General features: G+C 40.0%; 1 protein-coding gene across 2 annotated transcripts in view; it reads left to right on the top strand.

Moving 5' to 3' along the window:
- The window catches only part of LOC124595567 (ubiquitin carboxyl-terminal hydrolase 31), a 368,886-nt gene that overhangs the window by 286,233 nt on the left and 56,250 nt on the right, over positions 1 to 26,403 (top strand). For both annotated transcript variants that reach the window (XM_047134354.1, XM_047134355.1), the window contains exons 2-6: positions 853 to 1,095; positions 3,086 to 3,224; positions 11,132 to 11,276; positions 21,138 to 21,258; positions 21,450 to 21,631. In XM_047134354.1, the coding sequence (XP_046990310.1) occupies positions 853 to 1,095; positions 3,086 to 3,224; positions 11,132 to 11,276; positions 21,138 to 21,258; positions 21,450 to 21,631 (830 nt within the window). The remainder of the gene's footprint in view (positions 1 to 852; positions 1,096 to 3,085; positions 3,225 to 11,131; positions 11,277 to 21,137; positions 21,259 to 21,449; positions 21,632 to 26,403) is intronic.

Below are 26,403 nucleotides of genomic sequence, written 5' to 3'. Positions count from 1 at the left end.
TAAACCCCTCGGTAGGGGCAGCTGAATCACCCTGTATACTCTCTTTTTTTTTTTTTTTTTTTTTTTTTAGCAGTGTAACAGATTGTGGTAACTGGCAATACATACAGTTCTTTTGTATCACTAAGAGGAAAGTACATTATCTTCCACTAAAAGAACCAGTATGATGCTACTATCAAGCTACTGATGTTTAACTTAACATCCAAACGTCAGTGAAATCTTCTTAGAGTGTGTTGAATAATTAAGTTGTTTTGATGTGTTCTTGTTGAAAATCTAAACTTCACTATCAGAAACATGTAAACATTTACATATGACAATGCGTAAGACAAATAGCAGTTGTAGTCTACAGCATGATTCCATCTTGGTTAGAACTCTGTACAAATTCAGTGTACCACAGTTCACTGTCAGAGTGTTTGCAGCAGTATTTATTCTCATATGCACTCAAAAAATTGCGATTTCCCAGAGAACAGTGGTGGCAGTTCTTGCCTGCAGCCCTTTCCTTGTCACTGAAAATTGTTTCATGATAGTATGACCAAGTTCACTTTCAAAAATTAATCATTTGTTACAACAATGTAGGAAAGATAGATCACTACTTACTGTAAAGAGGATATGTTAGGTTACAGATAGGCACAATTGAAAGGTGTTACATAAAACTTTCTTTTAAATGTGCCTGTCTGTAACTTAACACGTCTTCTTTATGGTAAGTAGCAATCTAAATTTTCCAACATTGTTGATATTCCTACCTGGAGTTTCCATTGTTTAATCTTTTGTGACATTTGACACATATCCTATGCAACATTAGAAATTGTATGGCATTGATACAGAAGTCTAATTTAATTTTTCTCTGCTTTTCAGAACTCATTTGGTCGACCAGATGAGGTGGTTGCTGCTGAAACATTGGAAAACCACATTCGCTGCAACAACAGTTTCGTGCACGCTGTGTTCCAAGCTCAGTTTAGGTCATCACTAACATGCCCACGCTGTAAACGGCAGAGCAACACGTTCGACCCCTTCCTCTGTGTATCTGTGCCTGTACCGCAAAACCAGACGAGGCCCGTGTACGTCACGGTGCTGTACACTTCGCAGCAGCCGAGACAGGTCAGCAGCTATTCCTTGCTTACGGTGTTAAGTTAAAACTAACAAATCAGAGTTTTTCTTTATGTTTGACCTATTGTTATAAAGGTACTAGTTCCTACACTTTGTCACTCATATCACCATCATCAGCAGCATCATCATCGTCGCCGTATAATTCCAGTTTGTCAGTTGCTGTTAATGAGCCTCTTCCACTTGCTTTTGTGTATGTATAATCTGTCGCCGAGAACATTATCTGTCATCCTTCGACAGCGAGGTGACTCTTGATCGTGTCGATCCATCAGGTTCTGGGTCTTTCTAAAAGATGTTTTCCTTCCACACCTCTTTACAAATTTCTGTTCTTGTAGGCTGCAGCCTTGTTACATGGCTATACCACCATAGTCAAGATGTGCTGATTAGGCCCAAAAGGGGTGTCTAAATTCTGCCTTCCTTCGTTCCTTCCTCCCTCCCCTCATCTTCTCATTCCTTAACCTATCCACATTGGCCTTCTGGATGATGCATCTAAGGAATTTCATGCCTGGCGCCTCAATGCCCATCTTTATGATGAAGCATGCTTGGATATTGTAGATCAGTGTTCATTCTCTGTCTTTCTCTCCACCACCTCTGTTCACCCTCGTCCTCCTTCTCTTCCTCCCCCCCCCCCCCCTCCACCATTCGATGCCCATAGCTTCTGAGTAGTTGCATTATACTTTGAAGAATATTTCTCCGTAATGGAGGAAATAAGGGGAAATGGGACCACCAAAGGGAAACTACATGCATTACATCTCTTGAAAAGATGGCTAATTTTTTTGTGTATTGGGAAAAACCATTCCCTTTTTCACATTGAGCTATTGCTTTGTAATCTACTGAATTGTGAAAGGAGATAATAAATTAAATATATCATTGGGATTACTTTTTGTGTTTCATCTCACCTGAAATGATGCTTAGTCTTCAAGAAATTTTTTTTCTTTTTTTGCTTTGTTGTGTTAGTCAGTGTGGTAGCTGTTTTATGTTGCTACAAATCAATGTACAAAATTCTGATTTTAATTATCACATAAATACCAATTTTAAATGTCCATTTAATAATTATTTCACAACCCTATTTTTACTCTAATTTTGAAATAGCCCAGTAAAGCATGTTATCCTTATATTGTAGATTTTCTGCCAAGTAATTTTATAAAATTAATAATACAAATCTCTCAAAATGAGAGGTTAAAATTGAACAATAAAAGTACCACAAAACTAGAAAATTCTCACCAGGAAAGCCTGAAGAAAATTCTACTCTAACCAACTATTTTCAAGTACACCCATAATAGCATTTTGACAACCTGTGAAAATAAGTGCAATCGGCAAGGGAAATTAATTTCTTCACTATTAATTTTCCATGTTGCTTGCATTTATTTTCACCTGTTGTCAAAACGATAGTGTGGGTGAGTGTAGAATTTTCCAGTCTTTTTTTTTTTTTCACTTTCCTTTAATCATTTAATTATTAGTCTCTGTTTTGTTTAAAATTGCAGTTGAGAAATTTGCAGCACTTATTTTATGAAGTCACTAAAAAAAATTAAATTTTTACTTGGTAAGTATGCTTAGGCATAAGAGTCCTACAGTTGTTACTGTGCCTATCTTTCATATTATTTACTCATTCATCAATTTGTGAATGCCGTTTGTTACACAGATGACATGATCTGAGAGTATGTGATTAATATCCAAAGTACCTTAGCAGAGAGAATCAAGTCAAAAAAAATTCCCTTGTGACTTAACAGTATGTCATTGGATCATAAGTGGATCAACAGTGGCACATAAGAGAATAAATAACCCTCATGTGTTCTGTATCTTACCAAATAAACAGTTCATCATAAATATTGTGGGGTAATATAAGAAATTACGAAGCACAGCTGCCTTAACAATTTTATTCAGCCCTTTTATCTTCAATTTTTACTAAAATTTGTCAGATATTGTATGAATGTTTTTGAAAGTGGAAGAAAGTGCAGTATTAGAGGAAACATTTTAATTTCAGGTGAAATTAGGTGTCTCTCTCCCGGCTCACGCAGAAGTACGAGAATTGCGTGAGCTGTTGGCATCCGATACATGCATCTCTGAGAACCACATGCTGCTCACAGAAATAGACGATTTTGGCTTCCATCGCACGTTTTCAGGTTGGTGTTAAAGGAAACATTGGTTATGTGGTCAGTTTACGTGGAAGTACCATTAAATGCTGTGATTGATATGTCGATAGAATAGACAAAGTTAATATGAGTGCAGAAAATTACTCATAATGTTCCTGAATGTTATTCCTGTGTAACAGCCAATTTAAATTGCCAGTTACAAATGTACAGGTAATACCCAGAACCCTAATGATATGTAGTTTTCAAATTAAAACTTCACCCTGGCACCTGATGAGTTACTGCTAGGTACATATTTCAGCTGTTTCAGTTTACAACATTTTGTCTTGGATTTTACATCACAGGAGTCAATATTGGCTCTGCTCTTGTTTGTGCTACATATAAATGATCTGGCTTCTTTTATCCAAGGAGCAGAAATAGTCATATTTGCTGACAATGCAGTTATTCTCTGCAAATGGGCTGTCACTGAGTCTACATAAAAGTTGTTGGTACAACTAGGTGTTAGCCATTCGAACAACTATAATTTCGCATTCAAGATATTCGGCCAGTTGTACAAAATAGAACTCCAATACAGCAGGAATGAATAAGATTTATTCACCAATAAACAGAGAAGAAGGTACTTGATAATACGTCACTGTAGTTGGAACTACAATATAGTTGACAAGAACTGACTGTTGTTGCCAAGAAAAGTATTGTCGTATGGTACATTCATGGGATGTTGCACTGCACACAAAGAACAAATCAAAACCAAGCACCTCTGATGGCTGGAGTGCAAACTCTTCGACAGCTGATGTAAACACAAGCAATTGACAGTAACTAATGATCTTGCTCACTATAAACTCAGTAGATGCAGTTACGTACTGTACGAAGCCTGAACACACCATTAGAAAAAATGCAGGACGGTAATTCAATAAATGAAAGAGTATATACTAAATGCTTAAGTATTTATACTGGTAAGAATGTGAAATGGAAAGCACATGTTGATATTAAATCATCTAAGATCTGCAACTTTTGTCAGGTGTTGGAGTTGAAACTGTGGATAAGTTGACTTACTTTTCTCACTTTCATTCACTAGTGGCATCTTATTCTGGGACAACTCTTTATTTATTTATTTATTTACTTATTTGTTCATTAAACTGTCAGTAGATAATTTCCAATGTATAGATGAAGTGAGGACATGCACACTTTCAATTATATGTATACATTCACTAGAACACAGGTCTATCTGATTAAGTCGAAATGTAATTTATCACCCTTAGATAAATACCAAATACAAACCAAGATTTCCTTAACACAAACTGAATGAGATAAAAACATGAATTATGATACTTTGATGTCCATATGAAATTCACTCAGTCATCTTCACATTTTGAAAATTTTGCACATTCGCCATTTCACTTCTGCAGTGTACACCATGCTTTCACTAATCTTTGCTATCTTACACTCTCAAAGCCTTAGTTTGTAGTACCATGTCTATCTGAGGCACCTGGAGCAATAAAAAAAAAAAGCAAGCAACAGCACGATCATTCTTCTGTAACGAGAGAGTCCATATACAGGATGATTAAAAGAAACATTTACAAACTAATGTGACACATTTGGCACACAACAATGATCAGTAATCACACAGGAAGCCAGGGATCATGAACGCCACAGTAGAGCGCTGCAGTTACGTGTGGGCTGGCATTGGTGGAGACTGTTTAATTGCACTGTACTTTCTCCTGGACTGACCTGATGGTCGCACATATATAGTATCCAGTGAGAGATTCTGCCAGAAATGCTGAATGATGTTTCCATACCTATTCATCGCCACATTTCAGCCAACATGTGAGGGCACATCTGCAGGCAACCGTTCCCAGCTGGTGGATTGGTAACAGAGGGCCAGTTGCATGGCCGCCATGATCACCCAATTGGTCCCCAATTGATTTTTTCCTATGGAGGTTTCTTAAGGGCCTTGGGTATGAAACACTTGTGATGTCGCCAGAGGAACTAGTGGGCAGGATTGCTGCTGCAACAGGATGTCTTAAAGATACACCAGGTATCTTTGAGAGGGTGCATCGTTCAATGCAGCATTGATGTCGAGCATGTCTCATTGTGTCTGGAAAAAAACTTTGAGCACCTACTTTAGTGGGTGTCCATTTTTAGCATGTTACTAAATAACTTCAGTGCCATTTAGTAGTCCCAGATGGCCTTTGTGATTACTGATCCTTATTGTATACTAGATGTGCTGTTCCTGGTTTTGGATTCAGAAACATTTTGTGATGCTCTTCTTATTTGAAGGAGATCTTGTCTACTGTTCAGCCTCTAGATTTAGAGATGAAGAGACTAAATAACCTCTTAATTTCTGTCGAAATCAGGTTTTTTATCAGTGCATTTTGTTTGGAGTGACAATATATTGTGCAAAATGTGCACAACAGTTATGCATCATTGAGGGAAGAAAGGGCTAGAACCTCTTGTAGACATGTCTTCAAACAGTTTGGCATATTGACAGTAGCCACACTATATACTTATTCCCTTATGAAATTTTTTGCCAGCAATCAGTCACAGTTAGTAAAGTTAACCCCACAAAGAAGGTCAAGAGGGATTATGTCTGGTGACAGTGGTTGGCATGTCTTTATCAGTCCAACTCTCTAGAAAAATTTCATCCAAGAACTAGCAGGCAAGTAACCCTCAGTGTGGCAGTGCACCGTCTTGTTGAGACAATAGTCTTGGTTGTAATTCCTGTAACTGAGGTGCGACGAAAAGTCACAGTGTGTCCAGGTAAACAGTTGCTGTGAACATAGGCTCAGTTAAAGAGAACAGTCCAATAATTATGTTGGGCATTAAGCCACACAGGGCATATCTGTTCACTTTTCTGGAGATGTGAAAAGTCACTCGTCTTAAAAGCAATCCTTATTACAGTTTTCGTTGTTTACATCAAATTTGTGCCAGCATGATCCTAGCAACCTCAGCGCATCTGGGCTTATCTTCTGGCTGGCATAGCTTGAAGGAGTTACACTTTGTATGCATGGAAATGCAGCCACTTGTGTAAACTCTACACCGCAGTGCTCTGAGGTATGCCTTTTTCTCTGGAAAATGACATGATGGTCTCTGCAGATGGATCGAGATGTATGCGCAGTATCAACAGTGTTGTCACTCCATGTATGTCTCCTATTGCCTCATCACTAACACTTCCAGTCTATTTAAACTTTTCGTACCATCCTCTTATGCTCTTCTCTTCTGGCAGATCTTTACCATAGGCACTTCAGAACTTTTGCTGAACTATAACAGATGACCAATTTGTATGAACCCACAAAACTCATTGCCCCCTCTCCCCCTCTCATGCATAGACAGACACCATTGTGGCAACAGCACCTCTAAATTGTGCTACCTGTAACAGCAGAACAGGGGAGGGAGAGGGAGAGAGAGAGAGAGAGAGAGAGAGAGAGAGAGAGAGAGAGAGAGAGAGAGCACACATGCAGGAGTGTATTCATAATTAACTTCAAGAGTTCAGCTACAGTTTGCAACAAGCCACGTAGCTGTGTCTAGCACAGTTCCTTAGAAATAAATTTCTGTAACCGTGAATAGAGTTCATACTCACTTTCTAGTTCACTAGAAGACAATCAAAGTGAAAACTGTTCCTAACAAGAGCTGCAGCCACAGATGAAAACACAGTGATAGAGTGCACAGTAAGAAAGAGTATGGTGCATTTTGCATGAAGAATTAATAATGGGAAAGCTTTGTGCAAGGTGGACATCTTTTATTATTAATGTTGAGCAAAGGAAAATTTGAAAGTGGATTCCTCATGATGCCTGGACTGTTTCCAAAAGAGGACATTTGCTTTTATGTGCCAACTTGTTATTGTGAGTGAGACGTGTGTGCAGCATTTCATCTGACAAACACAGCGTGGAAGGTGTGTTAAAATGCCTGCTTCCCAGACACAGAGAGTTGTGCTAGTCCTGGATCAAATCCACCTCATTGATTGACAGCAGCAAATGGTGTGCCAGCCAGCATGGATGTGCTTTTTAGACAGTTTTTGCCATCCACCTAGGTAAAGCTGGTTTGGTCCAAAATCCCATTTCATATACATGATGCACAAACACTTTCAAAAATGATGTCACATTTGACCATGTGATTCAACTAGGTGCAGATAGAAGGGCAGGCAAATTCCTTCCTGGGGGTGGGGTTGCAAGCAGTAGCTGTAAAATGCCTTTGGGAGTGGCAACCACATCATTGTAATAGCCTATAATGCGTCTATGGTTGGTTCACCCCAAACATTGGAGGAGCACAGTACCAGTCCTGACCCAGCACTGGTTGGATAAAGGAAGGGCACCAGAATTGAAAGAGGGGAACACAATGGGAATGAAGCAGTGTGTGCAAGTTTTCTGATCCTGCACCAAAATAGGCAAACATAATTTCAGCTGAAATATTAGGACCAATATTTTCTGAGTGGCAAAAGGGATTTTTCTTATTAATTACCTTTCAGAGGTGACAACAGGAATTGGTGACCAACTGTATGAAAGACAAATATGTGAAGAGCGGTCCAGAGGACAAATGAGAAAGAAGAAATCACTTTTCTTCAGAGCAATGCTCTTACTTGCAAAGTTCTTCTAGTAGTGGGGAAAATGGACTAATTGAAATTGGGATTGTTGGATCGTTCACCCATTTTTACAAATTGACACCCAATCTCTTGCACCTATTCTAACATCTAAATAAATCTGTGACTGGAAAATATTTTTTGAGATCAATGACGAAGTTGTAGTAATGATAGCTGGCATATCTATACTAATGGGAACAACTTTGAGTAAAACTGTATATAGCTAAGTGGGTGCTACCTCAAAAAATTAAGTACTTCAGTTGTCAAGCTAAGATGATTTCTGCAAATCTTTGCTACAACAGTCAGTATTCTCTTTTCTGCCTCCTGTAATTTCTGACAAGCAGCTGCTCTTTGTAGAATTTTCTTCCATATGTAGAGATAAAGTGTCCCAGTTTTGGTTATATGAGCAGTCAGTCAGTGCCCCAGAAGGAAAGCATCACGATTTTCTAAACAACTGGTGGTTTAACTGCTTCACTGGTGCACTGACTATAAGGATCCTACGCTTAAAACATCTTATAGCAAACTTCAAAACATCTAGGATAATGTCTGTTGTGTATCTGACAGTTGTTGTATTAAAATGTGAATGGAACATTAATTACTCTCCACAAATGAGTCAGAAGATTAGTGACAAACATTAAACAAGCAGGAATAAAACTGTGCTGGTGAGAATGCTGTGTTGCTGTTGTTAATGTGCTTCAATGTTGAATGTCGCCTACTTCATAGTATGAATCATGAAATCAGAATGCCAAATGACATTTCATTAATGTCCACCTATTGTTTGAAAAGTTGGAGCTTGCACATTGTGCAGTGTACATTGGAAAGCTTAAAAGTTGTAGAATTTTGACACTCGGTTGCAATTCCTTTGAAAGACTAGTTCAGTGGATGTTACGATATGCTGTGCTGAAAAATAAACAATAGTATCAGTTGTAGTGGAAGGTAGGAGACAAGATACTGGCAGAAATTAAGCTGTGAGGACTGGTCACGAGTCGTGCTTGGGTAGATGGTAGAGCACTTGCCCGTGAGTGGCAAAGGTCCCGAGTTGGAGTCTCAATCCGGCACACAGTTTTAATCTGTCCGGAAGTTTCAGAATACACTGTTTTGAAAAATATCCTTCCAGTTCCTAAATAAAGAAGGTAGCCAAGTTAGATAAAAACATTGTAGAAATACAGTTTAAACTCTTAAATGAGATCATTTAATTACACCTTAATGAAAACACTGGAATACACATACACTAAATATTCTGTTGTTCAGTAAAAGAGAGAAAATCTGGGGCACACTTCTTAAAAACACAATTGAAACTTACCAGTATTACAGTAGTATGGAACATATATTAACAGTTGGATGTGAAATAGAAAAGATTGTGAACGGGGGAGAGGAACAAGTGTGGGCAATTTACGCACATCAAAAAATGTTTTGCGTCACCCAGGTTCCCAGAACTCCTGAAGATAGACGTTGACTGTGGGTATTGTATCACAGACACAGTCCCTTGACTGTTCAGAGATGTCACTAAACCCGCACAAAGATGTAAACAACCATGCATGAGCACAACCTATTAGAGGGAGGGGGTCCGACAGCCTATCAGTTCGTCATTCCACCAGGAAGGAGGTACACAGCTCGTGTTGCCTGTAGTTCAACCATGCCTAGATGGTCAATGCAGTGGTTCGAATCGTGTCCACATTGTTACTTTGTGCCAGGAAGGGCTCCCAACAAGGGAAGTGTCCAGGTGTCTCGGAGTGAACCAAATCAACTTTGTTTGGACATGGAGGTGATAGAGAGAGAGAGATAGGAACTGTGGATGACATGGCTCGCTCAGGCCACCCAAGGGTTACTACTGCAGTGGATGACTGCTACCTATGGATTACGGCTCGGAGGAATCCTGACAGCAATGCCACCATGTTGAATAATGCTTTTCGTGCAGCCACAGGATGCCGTGTTACAACTCAGACTGTGCACAGTAGGCTACATGATGCACAACTTGACTCCCAACGTCCATGGTGAGGTCCATCTTTGCAACCACGACACCATGCAGCACAGTACAAATGGGCCCAACAACATGCCAAATGGACTGCTCAGGATTGTCATCATGTTCTCTTCACCGATGAGTGTCGCATAGGCGTTCAACCAGGCAGCCGTCAGAGATGTGTTTGGAGGCAACTCGGTGAGGCTAAACACCTTAGTCACACTGTCCAGCGAGTGCAGCAAGGTGGAGTTTCTCTGCTGTTTTGGGGTGGCATAATGTGGGGCTGACGTATACCGCTGGTGATCGTGGAAGGCACCGTAACAGCTGTATGATATGTGAATGCCATCCTCTGACGGATAGTGCAACCATATCAGCAGCATATTGGCAAAACATTCGTCTTCGTGGATGACAATTCGCATCCCCATCATGCACATCTTCTGAATGACTTCCTTCAGGATAACGACATCACTTGAGTAGAGTGGCCAGCATGTTCTCCAGACATGAACCCTATCGTACATGCCTGGGATAGATTGAAAAGGGCAGTTTATGGAAGACATGACCCACCAACCACTCTGAGGGATCTACACTGAATCACTGTTGAGGAGTGTGACAATCTGGACCAACAGTGCCTTGATGAACTTGTGGGTAGTGTGCCATGACGAATATAGGCAAGCATCAGTGCAAGAGGACGTGCTACTGGGTATTAGAGGTACCGGTGTATACAGCAATCTGGACCGCCAACTCTGAAGGTCTCACTGTATGGCGGTACAACGAGCAATGTGTGGATTTTGTGGTCAATAAAAAGGGCGGAAATGATGTTTATGTTGATCTCTATTCCAGTTGCCTGTCCAGGTTGCGGAACTCTCGGAACTGAGGTGATGCAAAGCTTTTTTTGATGTGTATGTAAGTACGAGAGATGGATGAAAGGAAAGATAAGCATTGGACAGGAAGCAATACACGTGTATAGTGCACATAAGGATGCTGTTTGAGAAAGAAAAACTCCAAACGAACAAAAAAGAAGTGAAAGAGGAAAAGAGCTCAAGTAAAATCATGTCATATATGCAGAGGTATAAACCTGACTATTTAATGTTTGTGTGTAATGTTGGTTACTTAACTGAGAAAAGAGTTGCAGTTGAGTAGCTACTGAAATTGTCTGCAGCATTATGTACATCTTCATGCCACACATTGATTAGCTACAGGTGGTTTATTGGGTATCATATTTTTTTATATTAAATATGTATTTTTCATTGTTGTAGACAACTAATATAGAATCAGTTTTAATTTCAAAAATTTTGATCCCAGGTGTGCAAATTTTGTTAAAGACTGAACTTTTTGTTTTCCCCATAGAGTAGTCCCTGTTCTTATAGTTGGGCACTTAGCATGTTGTTTGCTAAAACATATTTTCAGACACTCAGCCAGTGTCGATAATTAAGGAGACTGACCCTGTATACTGTCTGGAGCTGCCACAGCTGAAAGAAGCGACAGAGGACAGCGGCGCCTACATCCTACTGTGCTGGGTCAACTTGCTAGTTGTCGATGATCAATGTGCGAGGTATGTGTACAGTAGAGCTGTGAATTTTTAATTTTTGTGAACTGAGGAAAAAATAAACTATCAATAAACATGCTGTAATAAATAATGTTAATAATAACAACAACAACTAACTAAAGTCAACCCAGGGTGGTGGGCGACTTCCATACAGGTTTGGGTGGGGTGGGTCATGGCAAGGGTGCAGGCCAATGACACCTGATTATACCAGTACCAACAAGTAAATTACGTGATTACAACTTGTGAAGCGGTGCTACAGTGTGGCAGCATTACCCCCTCATGGCACATACTGAAGGAGGAGCATGTGGCGCAGTGTCGGCTAGCAACCAGCCGGCAGGTCCTGATGTATTCACTGCGGAATACTGGTGCCTACAACCTGCTAGTGCAGGTGTACTGCACTGTGCGAGTCCTGTGGTGGTCCTGTAGACAAATGGGATACTTGCTGAGGATGTCAGCCGTCTGGCAGGATGTCCCACATCCGTGTACCTAGAGTGGTGGCTTGAGGCAGCACAGTGTCCAAACCAATTCAGAACAGGAGGGAGGACAGCTTTACTGCACCAGTCATGAGCTGCTGCTGCTGCTGCTGCTTCTGCTGCTGGATGATCCTGGAGTGCCCCACCAGTGTAGCAGCACCAAATCCCAGAAGGTAGGCTTGGCGTTAGTAGATTGTGCTGCTGTTCAGGGCTTTTGGTGGCTGCTTGCTGTTACGTGGTGTGGCGGTGCCCAGCATATCCACCTCAATGTAGTCGGTCTGATGGGCTGTGATTCTCTCTGCCAAAAAGTCAAAACTATTTATACAAGATAGTGGCTCATCTGTTGTGCTGAGGTGCTGCTCCTGATCATGATCTTGACAACATTTCTGCAGCCCACTGATGGAGAAACTACTTGACACTTTCTGTAAGCCCTCTATCTGGTTGTTGTGCTGGCAGGTTCACAGTTCAAGGCATGGTCTGTTTCGCAATGTATAAACAGCCATGTTGTTGCCTACAACTTCTGCAGTCCTCCATTGCCATTCTTCCACAGAATCACTGAAAAATAGTGGTGGAACTACATAGTAGTGGTTGTAATAATAATAATAATAATAATAATAATAATAATAATAATAATCTATTTACATCCTCTACACAATGCAATGTATCTACCCATTACTTTCGAGGAAGCTATTCATTTTTGAAAGGATTTCAGATGAAAGGTTCATGATATCTCAGTGCAGTAAGTCAAAACTGTTAACACAGACTGACTGTTAGCTTTGAAAACAGTTATCAACTTGCTGAAAATACACTGGGCCAGGCTGTTCCAGCAGGTGTGCCAACTGGCAGGCAGCTGGGTGCCCGTGGGCACAGCCATGACCGCTGGACAAGGATGCATGAACTGTGCACGTGTGTGCAACAAAGGAGTTTGCTGTACACTTGCAGGAATGGGAAAGCGGGTCGCATTTTGTGAATAGTCATCATTGTATATAATAAAACCAGTTAAGAGGAGACTATGACCAAGTAATGCATTGTAGCAGGATGTGTGAAACAGAAATATTCATTCTAACTGAAAAAGAGTAATATTTTATTACATTTGTAAACAAGACATTTCTTTTTTATTGCAAAAGGCAAAATAGTTGGAGTGAGATACCTTGTTGCTGAAAGATGTAGAATGCTCTCCAGTGTTGTTGGGTCATGGAGCTGGGACCTTTCCATGGTTTTATCCTTGTCATAATGAAAAACAGTTGCTCACAACAATATCTAGAGCCAAACATATAAGTAATATTACCTGCACTTCTGTGTAGCTTTGGAAACTCTTCTGCTTGGACATTATGGTACCATCTTATGAAATTGGTTGTATTGTAATATCTGTCCTTGAGTTGAGTGCACTTTTGTAATCAGTGAGTGGTCCAACTGCGTTTCTGAAGACACAGTATCAGCTGCAGCAGAAAATGGTATGCAAAATAAATGGAAATAATTTTCTGGTTACACAGGTCTTTAAACATGGGCTGAAAATACTGATGGAGTTAAACAATATTTCGTTGGTATGCTGTGAAACATGTTCAAATGTGTATGAAACCTTATGGGACTTAACTGCTAAGGTCATCAATCCCTAAACTTACACACTACTTGACCTAAATTATCCTAGGGACAAACACACACACCCATGCCCGAGGGAGGACTCGAACCTCCAATGGGACCAGCCGCACAGTCCATGACTGCAGTGCCCCAAACCGCTCGGCTAATCCTGCGCGGCTGTGAAACATGAGTCTCGAGGTATTTGTAGCGATGAAAGGCTTTCGAAAACGTTAGATTTTGTGCAGTGAGCTGCCTTTTGAACAGACTTAGTTAGTCTGTGAATGCATTTACTTTGTTATACATGTTAGGAAGAAGATCCTTTGCTTAAAGTGACAAATTTAAGTGATTAAAGTGTCCCGTGATGTTAGTGAGAAAGCCCAAGTCTGCAACCTATTTGTTGTTACTGAGTGCTGGTGGTCTCTCTCCTTTCATTTCCATAAATAGGGTGATTTCCTTCTGAATAGCAAAAAATATATTGAGAACTTCGTCTTTACTAAGCCTCATATCGCACAATGATGGTGTACATCACCATACACTGTGTCAAGACCTCACAAAAATCCCTTGAACTGGTGGTGATTGATACTATAGCACCTTACAAAATTTACACATTGTACCATGACCTTCGTGACATAACCATATCTCAAACTTCTTGCATTCTGGTGGACAAAACATTGTATACTTGATAAGTTTTTCCCAAATTCAGCCTCAATTTTTTTTTCTTTCACACAAGAGACAAATCCTTGCTGCCTCCCAGCCACCTGCAGAATTCCACCTGTCCCCACAGAACAGTGCCTACCCCATGAGAGACATGTTTTCAACGGATTCACATACCATCTCAAATATATCGCAACTTGTGGTTGTGTAATCCTAGGTTTAACATCTAATAGTTCCATAGTGCCTTGAAAACCTGTAGTACAGGGTCAACACCCTGCACAAATATTGCAAGCTATGCATAGTCTGTTATGTTGGTGGTTTCATCAACTGTTTGTTAATGAATAAGCAACAAAGGTCTGACCTTCGTACTTCTGTTGATTTTCCATATCTCAGCACCCGTGTCTCAGCTCCGACGAGAAACTGTTTATTTGGAGAGGCAAACTTCTTCAAATTCCCTTACCTCTCCTGATGTTAAGCACTCTGCAACTGCCAGCAAACAGTATATGAACATGAGACCCATTGAAAGTGACACGTCACTTCTTGCAGTAATGTGTACAACTGTCTAGCCCACTCATAATGTAGCTATGGTTGAAAACTGCTTTTTGTCGGCTGTCTAAAATTAATTGCATAAAAATGTGTGCAAAAACTGAAACTGACACATATGAAGAACAGGCAGAAAGTCTACGTTGTGACTTTATTCTGCCTCAGGATTACCTGTTGCTGTACTTTTCTCTTAATTGTTGCAACAAGTTGCTTTCGTGCATCACCGTTGACCTCATCAAACTGACCGGTGTGAAGGGACATGCTCCATATTGTACTTCTTCATTGTAGTGAGCATCTTACGGCGTGCTAGACACTGAGGCAACCCAACATTTTCAACAGATGAGAATTGTTCTTCCAAAAAAGGGAAAAGGGCAACAGGATATTGGGAGACATCATCGCTGTAAGTACATTCACCACAAAGTGCAAAACGTTAATAAATCGTATAGTGCCAATCGTCAGCTGTGCTCCCAGTGGAGCCCACACTGCAGCCAGCATTGGAACATCCCACCCTAGGCCATTTCTGTTTTTCTATTTATTCCTTTCGTTCGCCATCCAACTGTTGCCTTCAGCTTGCCAAAGTACAAAGACCTGTCCATTCATTTTATGAGTTAATTGTAAATTTGTAGTGCTTTCTTTTGGATGTGTTGGATACGTATGTTATGATTGTCATGTTACAGTTGATAACAAAATGCAGAAAGACTTTCAGATGATGGACACTTTGTACATTGGCTCGCAGTTGACCCTCAACCTAAATAATAATTGTATTATGCATAAATGGTTGGATAACATATGCAGGAGTTAACATCTGGAGTAGCTTGAAAGAAAACAAAGATGCCAATTCATTAGAGAACTCCTAAGAAAATGCAATTCATCTACAAATAAGTGGCTCATAAAACACTGTTTCAACCAAATTTTTAATATTGCTAATCAATCTGGGACGCTTAAGAGGTAGGTCTAATAGAGGAGATCCAAAGAAGAGAGGCATGTTTCTTCATGGATTCAATCAGTAAATGCAACAGTTTTACAGAATTATTTGTCAAACTTCATTGACAAATGCTCCAAGAGAAATACTGCATAATGGGAAATGATTACAGTTAAAAATCCTAGTATAGATTGTGAGAAGAGTTGACAATATATTACTCTCTGACACAAACACCTAGAAAAATGACAACAGCAGGTAAATTGCAACAGTTCGAACTCTTACATTGCATTACTGATATCTGTTCTTGCCACATACTGTTCATAAATGAATGGTTCATTTGGTATCGATAGCTGTGATGCCACAACGTAGGTGCGCTTTGCTAGGTTGGCACTACGACACCGACGACAGCACCCTCCAGCCAACGCTGTGCAGCTCTGGATTCAGCACACTTGACTCCAAGTAGACGACCAAGCAACATTGTTTCTATTTCATAGTGGGCGAGCCACTATAGATTTTTCCATTGTAACTTGATGTATGGCTTTGCACCTACATGCTCATCTCAGCCAAAGTTACATAAGCCTAATGTAATCCTAATTCTTCCTATTGTAAAGGTGATTTAAATTTAAACGCAGTACCGAAGCATTTCACCTTTTCCTGCTCCTACTCACTTCCTACATTTGGCCTATCCTTCAGTTTACAGGAGCAGACCCATGCGCTGCGTACCAGGCGGGATACAAAAGTTCAGATTTGATCTGTTCACACACATTCTTTCTCCATTTTCCCAATTTGACTTCTGAGAATGGTTTTCGTGATGTGAAATATCTTTTCCTGACTTATTTTCCAATTTTGAATTTCCCATGATCCAGATGAAATTTAATGGAATGAATAGCATTAAATGTTTACATTCCTCATACCAAAATAGGTCGAATCAGTTTCTCTAGTTCTTTCAGTACAGATTTTGTAGAGAGTGAGTCATAAGTGTCCTCAAAACCTGTGAATCCCAGAGAAAGTGATAATTCCTAATCATTGCTCTGTTCTGTAGTTATGTTAGTGACCTTACCCCATATACCCCTGCCCCATTGCTTTTGCCTGTTTTAGACCTGTCAGTAATCCAGTGTATGTCTCCTGCATGGTGTCGTGGTTTTTTCTTTCGGTGCTCCCTACTTCTAGTTGTCACACGAAGGTTTATTGAAGCATATGGAAGTTATTGTATAGTCAGTCAGCATTTCCTCAATCATTCATATGTCTACCACATTCCTTATATTGGTATGGGATTCAAGATATCCTAAGAGTATCCAGTTATTTCCAGTTTTTTTAGCTTGTATGCCCCTGTCACTGCCTCAATTTTAACTGATAGGTGTAATGGGGGCATGTCCAGCATGGTCTCCATCCCAGCAGTAGGCGTGCAGCTAACTCCATTTGTTACAGCTAATCAGGTTAGTCTCTGCACCTTGCCAAGCTTTTCAGCAGCCACCTAGTGTTGTACTTTGTTCTGACGTACTGCACCCAGCACATAATCCTGTGGTTTAAACCCTAGTTTTTTCCACACACACACACACACACACACACACACACACACACACACACACACCTGGTGCTCATAAGAGTACATTTCACATTGGAACATACATTCTTTATGTGAGGAGTCCATTATAGTTTCGCATCCAGGTTATACCTAGATATTTCACTACATTCTCTACAGGGAGAGTTTCATTGAGAAGCATAGGGTTCCAGTACATGTACTAAAGAAACTTTCTTGTAAATGGTAGTATAACAGTTTTAAAGGGGCTGACCCTTAGATCCTGTTTCCTACACCAGTTTCGCACAATGTTAAATACACATTATGCCATAGTTCTAACAGCACTAGCATATTTGCCAATATTACTCTGACAAAGTTGTCTTTATGTCATCAGAAAAAGTAGCCTCTAGTATGTAGTGCTTCATTGAATCCATTCACCATTGGGTTCCACAGTAGTGGGAACAAAACTTCTCCTTGCTTACACCTCTGGTGGTGTTGATCACCATTTTTTTCTTTCATCATGGTGGCTTCTGCCTATAAATGGTGGTCTCAGTGCAGTGCTCTTCTGCAGCTCTAAATGTGGGTTCAAGTGCCATATTGCTAAAAGCCCCACGATATCCACAAAGATACAGAGAGCAATTTTCTGGAAGCAGTAATTCTTTTTTCACCGTCCCAGTAATTTGTGAAGTGCTGTTTCACCATGATTTGCCTAGTTCATATATGTGTTGGTTTATATGCGGAGGAACCTTAGTTAGCCTCCTTTCCCAAGTGTATGTTAAACAGTTTTTGTAATGTCTTTAAAAGAAAAGAGGGTGCACTGATCAGTCTCATGTCCTTGGTATGATCAGTTTTCCTTGGCTTCAGAATGAAAACAATCCTCACTGCCCTCCAACTGTTGGGAGTGATTCCTGCTGCTAACCTGACACTAAAAACCTACAAAGCAATTCAATTAAACTCTCTGCTGCCTGTTGCAGTAGAGGTGGAGAGATTCCATTTGGGCCTTGTGACTTGAATGGTTGAAACATTCCCACTGCCCAGTGGATGTTTTTGAAATCAGCAGATTTCCATTTCTCCCTTTGATTACATGTAAACCAGTGCCTCTCAGGGAATCACAAGGGGTGTGTTTGGCAAGGGCCTCCCGATAATTTGGCCATTGTCCTTTCCTTCTTGCAAGGCTGAACAGTCTTTTTATGTGCTTCCTTAGTAATTGTAGGCTATTGTTTCACCAACATACACTTGTGTTTGTGCACTTCTTGGTGACTAGGCAGTTTTCTAAATACAAGGTCATAATGTCAGATATCACTGTGTCTGAGATTTCTCAAGATCACTAGATTCATTATCAAAGTTCTGATTTCAGATAAGCATAAGTTGAGGTCTTTTGTTTAACACCCCCTTTCAACCTCAAACTTAATATACATGTGCTTAGATAAGGATGGCTCCAACACTACATGCCATTGTTGGTGTAGCTGCCCATTACAATGGACCCAAAAGTTATTTCAGTTATTCTTCCCTTTCCATGTTCCTGGGTCTAGGTTCCCTGCCCCTCTTCGACATCTTCAGGTTATTCTCAAGTAAAAATTTGAGAATGTACTCACCTCTTCTGTTGGTGCCTCTGCTTCCCCACTGCATGTTGTGGACATTGGCATCACATCCAACCAGCCATTGTTCATTCAGCTGCGAGCAACTGTCTGTCAGTCTCCTCTCTTCCTGGTAAGGAGGAGTACTGTCCTCCTAAGAAAGTTACGCAGAAGCCAATACAATTTTCCTCATGCTTCCTTATGGTCCCGAAGTCCCTGAATGCATTTGCTGGGATTATTTATAGTCCTAGCGTGAATCAACTTACCTCCAGTTCCTGTGAGGCGTGAAACGTCCCCTTTCTATAGATAGAGTTCCAGGATCAGGGCCACGTCCACCTCCCATCTTCCTAGATGATGATTCAGGGCAGCAGTTACCTCTTTACTCTGTTGCAGATTTATCTGGAACACATGCAGCCTCCAACTTTCCACCGTCGTTGCTTCCAATGTCGTGATGCAACCTGCAAGACCCTAAATAAAATTTCAGATCCATTTCTTGTATTGTCTTCAGGGATTTTTCACTGACTTTCACAACAATGATTTGGCTGTCTGGACAGCCGTTGATTACCCTCCAGCCTTCTGTTTAGACCTTCTGGTTCTGTGCCTGCACTTTCTCAAACAGAGTCTTAGGAGTTTTGGTAGGCAGATTTATATCATTGTGGTCTTGAGTTGCAGTGTTAATAATTAATTTGTCACAGTCATCGGCAGCCCTTTCTGTGCGCACTCTGTTTTGACTCTGCAGGCAATAATTGTAGTGAGTTTAGAGGTGCACTGTATGTGCAACATTTGTTCTAGGATACAATCATGCCCCAGCAGTGAGTTCGTACACATGTTGAACAACTTCAACCATTTGAACTGGGTCGCATTATGGACCTGCGGAAGCTGGATGAACATGTCAATGAGTTGCTACAAGTGTTGAGCACAATGTATTGGAGTCAGGTCGCTGCTTTTGGCTGTGATCTGTGGAACATTCCCCCACGCGTAGACTAGGCTCTGGACTTTCACATAGTACAGATGTATGTCAAGATTGATCCATTGTGAGAGCAGCAGGGGTCTACCAAAGGTCATCCAGGGAAGAAATTCGGACACATGTTGCACATGTGTCACCATGGACCATTTGGAACCATCTGCTTGCAGGAGGACTAAGACCAAGTGTGACTCTGGCTGAGCTACTGCTGATACCACAACACTGCCAAGCAAGGCTGCTCTGGTGTTGTAAAAGCATTGACTTGATAGTAGAATGGTGTTCTGTTGTCTTCAGTGATGAGAGTAGGTTCTGTCTACATCTGAGTGACGGACACACACATCTGCGGCTTAAGTCCTGGTAAGTGACCTGTTCTGGAGCTCATTTCTCTATGACACATTCGTCCCACTCTGGCTTCGCTGTGTGGGGTGCCATCAGTCACAACACACGGTCGCACTTGGTACTTCTGCAGGGTAAAATAACCAGTCCCCACTGCACTGCACTGCACTGCACTGCACATGTTGTTATCCGCGTACTATTGCTGTTTCTTCCACAGGAAGGTGACATTCTTTTTCAGCAGGACAGTGTATGTCCACATACAGCTGCTGCAATGCAACATGCCCTTCGTATTGTACGACTACTGCTCTGTTCAGCAAGTTTGTCGTTTCTCGCCAACTCAGTGTGTGGGATATGCAGAAATGGGAACTTAGTTGTCCTCCAGAACCTGCAACAAACAGTGCTGAATTGCAACAAAAGGTACAAGGTGCTTGGGACTATTTTTGACAGAATGCCATCTGACACCTTTATGATTGCTTGCATGTGAGAATACAAGCCTGCATTCCCGCCAGTGAGGACCAGTGGGCCTGTGTTACTGCCAGCGAGAGGCATACTGTGTATTGATGCAATTGCTTTGACATCGTTTACTGTGACGTATGTTTAATGTGATCAAATTTTCATCACACTTTCCTACGACGATTACACCCCCCCCCCCCCCCTCTCTCTCTCTCTCTCTCTCTCTCTCTCTCTCTCTCTCTCTCTCCACAGCCATATTGCAACTAATTGCCTCTTTGTGCCAAAGCAGATATTGTGACAGTTATTGTGAATTAGACAAATTCTGTACATTAAAGGAAATCCCAATTGCAAGACAAATCTGTTCACATAACATTATGCACAGAATACGGTATTGTTGCCCAATGTAATTGAATGGCATGTCCAAACCCACTAAGCAAAATGAGTTTCATGGTCGCTGGACTTCGATTCAGCAGGCACAGGATCCAGATATGTTGGGCTGCAGTGATTTATGTATCTCGTTATATCCCTAGATTGCTTGGAACAGAAAGCATGTTGGCTAGTTCTGCAAGGTCAGTGTGACTTTGACTATCGTTTGCCTTAGCCTTTACCCCATTTTCAGTTGTGTATTTTTATAATTGAAACAACACAGCACACCTTTCCTCTTCAACATATTTGTTTCCGAGTTTTCTTGCGACTTGTGTGAATAAAGTGAAAAAAAGTGGGATTCGTATATCCTTTCTCTCGCTTTGTTTTATATAGTGGTATGCTTTAAAATAAGCTGCTGTTAATGTATTTATTTTGATGATAAGTACTGATTATAAACATTTTTCTTTTATACCTTTGTTTAGGTTTAGCAGTCCATACACAATGCAAGTTGGTCGTGAGACATCTTACAAAGATCTTCAGAAACTGATCCTGAAAGAAATGAACACAATTCTTCATGATGATGTTCTTGTCAATTCACAGGATGTAAGTTGAATGAGTTCTGTCCACATTGTTGTATCTATTAAGTTACTTATTTAGTGTTAGAACTTTCTATTAAAAACTCATCTCCAGCATTGATGAAGAGAAATTTATCTGTCACATAATTACATTAATTAATCATAGTGGTAAAGCAGCAAAGGAGATAAATTTGTGACAAATATGTTCTCACTTCACAGATTCCTCTGTTCCGCATGCGCATTGTTGATGGGCTGGGAGGTTCACCTACGTTCCTGGATCCCCTGCTCGACCACCCACTGTACATGGAGGCTGTAGATCAAGCACTTGCCCTGTGTGAGAAGGAAGCAGGGCCTCCTCATCTGAAGCTGGTTTTAGAGTGGGATCTCCAGGCCAAGGACAGGTGAGCAGTCAAAATGTTCTCAATGATGAAGTTACCTGTGTAGATCCGTTGCATTACTTTTGTCAGTGGCTTTCCTGATGAAGACACTGGTGGATTTTGTTGAAATTGTGTATTTTTGTAGAACACTACACAACAAATACAGCAAGAGAATTTACTGTGACAAATCTGTCACAAAAGAATTGGTTGCTATGTATCAACAAGGTTATTCAACTTGTTTACATGTGTCCTGCAATTAAATGTATGAAATTCCATTGTCTTTGCACATAGTGCCTGGTGAAGGAAGATATTCTTTTAATGCAGTAACAGAGCTGAGCCTTTCATACAGTAGAAAATTCACTAAAATTTACTTGTGATGTACATGAGTAGGCACAAAATTCTCACTTGAAAAGTACGGGGGTCAGTCAAAAAGTAATGCCTTCTATTTTTTTTCTTCTTAAATAAAGTTTGTTAAATGAAAAATGGGGACTAGGTGCTATTCCACAGTGCTGCTTCTCCGATCCACTGCAGTAGTAACTCCCTGCTTCTACAGATGATGGCTGACATTTATGTTCATATTACATTTCTTGAATGGGGAAGCAGAAACGCCCATTCACATTCATGAAAGACTGAAATATGAGTATGATGATCCAACAGTGGTTATAATCACTGTTATATGATGGGTTTGTCGCTGTAATGGAGCTGAATGGTGAAAACCGTTGGTTAACGAAATGCGTGTTGCAACAAGCTGGTGACTGCAACGTCTCCATGCAACATTCAGTGACTTGATGATATTTATGGTGACTGCAGATGACTCTGTCACATTACCTCCTGCAGCAGAGGCAGTGTGAAGACAATTATTCAACAACTGGGATACTCAAAAGGTTTGTGTAACTTGAGTACCAACAATGTTAACTGACCAGAACAAAAAGATAAGAAAAACAGTTGCCTTCCAATTCTTGCAGTGCTTCCATTTGGAGGGGGAGGAGTTCCTGGAAAAAATTGTGGCCGGAGACGAAAGATGAGATCATGTTTTTAAACAGAATCAAAGAGGTAGTCAGTGGAATGGCATCAGTAAAACTTACCAAAGAAGAAAATGATTAAAACTGTGTGATCGCCAAGGAAAGTTATGGCTACAGTATTCTTGGATGCAGAGGGCATGGTTATGGTTTATTTTTTGAAGCAGGGACGCACAATAAATTCTGTCCAATATGCTGGAAGCCTCAAATACTTCAAATCTTGTCTTCAGTGAAGTTCACACAACAAAAGCTGTGGCAGATCTTCTTTTGCGTGACAATAGAAGACCATCTGCCAGTCATGGTACTACTGAAGATATTGTAAAAACTTAATGGGAAGTCTTGCCTTATTCCTCATACTGCACTGACGTGGCAGCATCTGACTTCAATTTTTGTTTGGGCCGCTAAAAGCAGCTCATTGTGGGATTCATTTTGAAGATGAAGAGGTTGTGAAAATGTCTGAGTGGCTGTGGAAGGAGGACCACGTGTTTTACCAAACTGGTATTCATGCCCTTGTTAAAAGACGGACCAAAACTGCAGAAATTGATGGAGATTATATTAAAAAGGTCATAAATTAATTGTCAGTGTTGGGGTTTTCAACCTATGTAGTGACGTGTGAAATTCTCGAAAAATAAATAAAAGAGGTATTACTTTTTGACTGACCCCTGTGGTTTTTTAAATATCCTGGTATGTCACCAAATGCAAGAACTAGATCATCTAATAGTTAATGGGCTGAGAGAGAACTTCCCAGTAATGAAACTTTGATTTTAAATATTCACTGCATTATTAGGCTTTGACTTTTACTTTTTATTATGTAAAGCTCTCTGTGTAACTTGGTTATTCACTTTCTCTTAGACATGTCAGGTTCCTTCTGGACACAGTGACTAGTGATTTTTAAATAGCTCCATTTTGTGCACAGAACTGTAATTGGTGTGTCATTGCCATGATGTCAAGCCCTTGTCTTTCATATTTCTGTTCGAAAGGAATATGATGCAATTGAAATATTGAGAGATGATTTCTTGGGTATACTTTCTTAACTGTTATATTACAATAATTGGCTTTTACAATTGTAAGGGAAAACTACATGTATTAATAATAATAATAATAATAATAATAATAATAATAGTCCCCGTGGAGGCCCGGGAAAAGAATAGGCCTCCGGTATGTTCTGCCAGTCGTAAAAGGCGACGAAAAGAACAAACCACTAATAGGGCTAACCCCCCCTTTTAGTGTGATTAGTTGGTTCAGGACAGAACTAAAGAAGCCTCGGACAAGCGCTGTCATGGTCGGGGACGACGCTTGAACCCTATGCCCACCCACAATGGTAACGACACTGCTAGCCAACTGGAAAATGATTTAAATCCAAATAGAGGTGTTTTGCAGGATATGCTTCCTGCAACCACCCTAGAAGGAAAACAAAGACAGAGGATGAGATTGTCAGATGAAGTTAATAGACACCTCATGTTCTGTTATTACCAAGCAACAAACCTAGGAACCAACACAACTGGATACAGATCACAAGTGTACACAACATTTATTACCAGATACCCAGAATTAAAATTTATAACAGAACAACGACTAGCTGATCAGATCCGTGTAATAATAAAAAATAACAGGATACCCCAGTCAGAATTAGAAAACATCAAACAACAAGTACAACAAATACTGGAACAAAATAATGTGCAATCAGAAGAAGAAGAAGAAAATACAGTAATGGACTCAAACATCCCAGAGCAAACAAACAAAGAACAACACGCACCAATTAAACAATCAGAGGAAAACGAAATCTTAAGACGGCCACCAGAACAAGCACAAATAGAACACGAAGTGACACACATGTTAGATATAGAAGAAAAATTTCAGCTAACATATATAGAATACAAAGACACAAATACAGACATTAGACCATTCTTGCATAGACCACCAAATAACCCACAAGTCGAAACAACAATAAAAACTATCAACACAATCATACACAACAAAATAAATGAAAGCACAACTATGGAAGAGTTACAACTACTGGTTTATATAGGAGCACACACTACACTAAATATACACACTAGGCAGAGATCAGAACCATCCAACACACAGAAGAAACCCACAAAACCAGCATGGCAACACAGGCTACAGATCAAAATAGAAAAACTGAGAAAAGACATCGGACAGCTAACACAATTTATAAGAAATGAAATCTCGGAAAAAAATGAAAAAGGTTAGGTAAAATCTCACAACAAGAAGCGACAGAGCAATTAGACGAAAAGAAGCAGAAATTACAAGCATTAGCCAAACGACTCAGAAGATACAAAAAAAGTGAAAATAGAAGGAAACAAAACCAAACATTCAACACAAACCAAAAGAAATTTTACCAGAATACCAAAATACACAAAGCAATCACTCAAATGAACACACACATTAAAATAAACAATCCACCAGACATAACAGACATGGAACACTTTTGGAGCAACATATGGTCAAACCCGGTACAACATAACAGGCATGCACGATGGATACAAGCAGAAACAGACACATACAAGATGATACCACAAATGCCTGAAGTGATAATTTTTCAACATGAAGTCACCCAAGCAATTAATTCTACTCACAATTGGAAAGCCCCTGGAAATGATAAAATAGCAAATTTCTGGTTAAAGAAGTTCACCTCAACACATTCAGATCTAACTAAATTATTTAACATTATATATAAAATCAAAGATGAGGTGACTTACCGAACGAAAGCGCTGGCAGGTCGATAGACACACAAACAAACACAAACATACACACAAAATTTTGTTTGTGTGTCTATCGACCTGCCAGCGCTTTCGTTCGGTAAGTCACCTCATCTTTGATTTTATATATAATTTTTCCCACGTGGAATGTTTCCTTCTATTATATTGATATAAATTATTTAACAGTTACATTGCAGACCCATACACATTCCCTGATACACTTACACACGGAATAACATATCTGAAACCTAAAGATCAAGCAGACACAGCGAACCCAGCTAAATATCGCCCCATAACATGCCTACCAACAGTATACAAAATATTAACTTCAGTCATTAAACAGAAATTAATGACACATGCAACACAGAACAAAATTATAAATGAAGAACAAAAAGGCTGTTGCAAAGGAGCACGAGGATGTAAAGAGCAACTGATAATAGATGCAGAGGTGACATATCAAGCTAAAACTAAACAAAGGTCGCTACACTACGCATACATTGATTACCAAAAAGCTTTTGATAGTGTACCCCACTCATGGTTACTACAAATATTGGAAATATACAAAGTAGATCCTAAATTGATACAGTTCCTAAACATAGTAATGAAAAATTGGAAAACCACACTTAATATCCAAACAAATTCAAATAATATCACATCACAGCCAATACAGATTAAGCGTGGAATATACCAAGGAGACTCATTAAGTCCTTTCTGGTTCTGCCTTGCTCTGAACCCACTATCCAACATGCTAAATAATACAAATTATGGATACAATATTACTGGAACATACCCACACAAAATCACACATTTGCTATACATGGATGATCTAAAACTACTGGCAGCAACAAATCAACAACTCAACCAATTACTAAAGATAACAGAAGGATTCAGCAATGATATAAGTATGGCTTTTGGAACAGACAAATGTAAGAAAAATAGCATAGTCAAGGGAAAACACACTAAACAAGAAGATTACATATTGGATAACCACAGCGACTGCATAGAAGCGATGGAAAAAATGGATGCCTATAAATATCTAGGATACAGACAAAAA

Source organism: Schistocerca americana, chromosome 2, assembly GCF_021461395.2.
Source record: "Schistocerca americana isolate TAMUIC-IGC-003095 chromosome 2, iqSchAmer2.1, whole genome shotgun sequence".
In the NCBI taxonomy this organism is placed as follows: Eukaryota; Metazoa; Arthropoda; class Insecta; order Orthoptera; family Acrididae; genus Schistocerca; species Schistocerca americana.
Note: the sequence above shows the minus strand (reverse complement) of the source record. Positions and strands in the feature narration are given on the sequence as shown.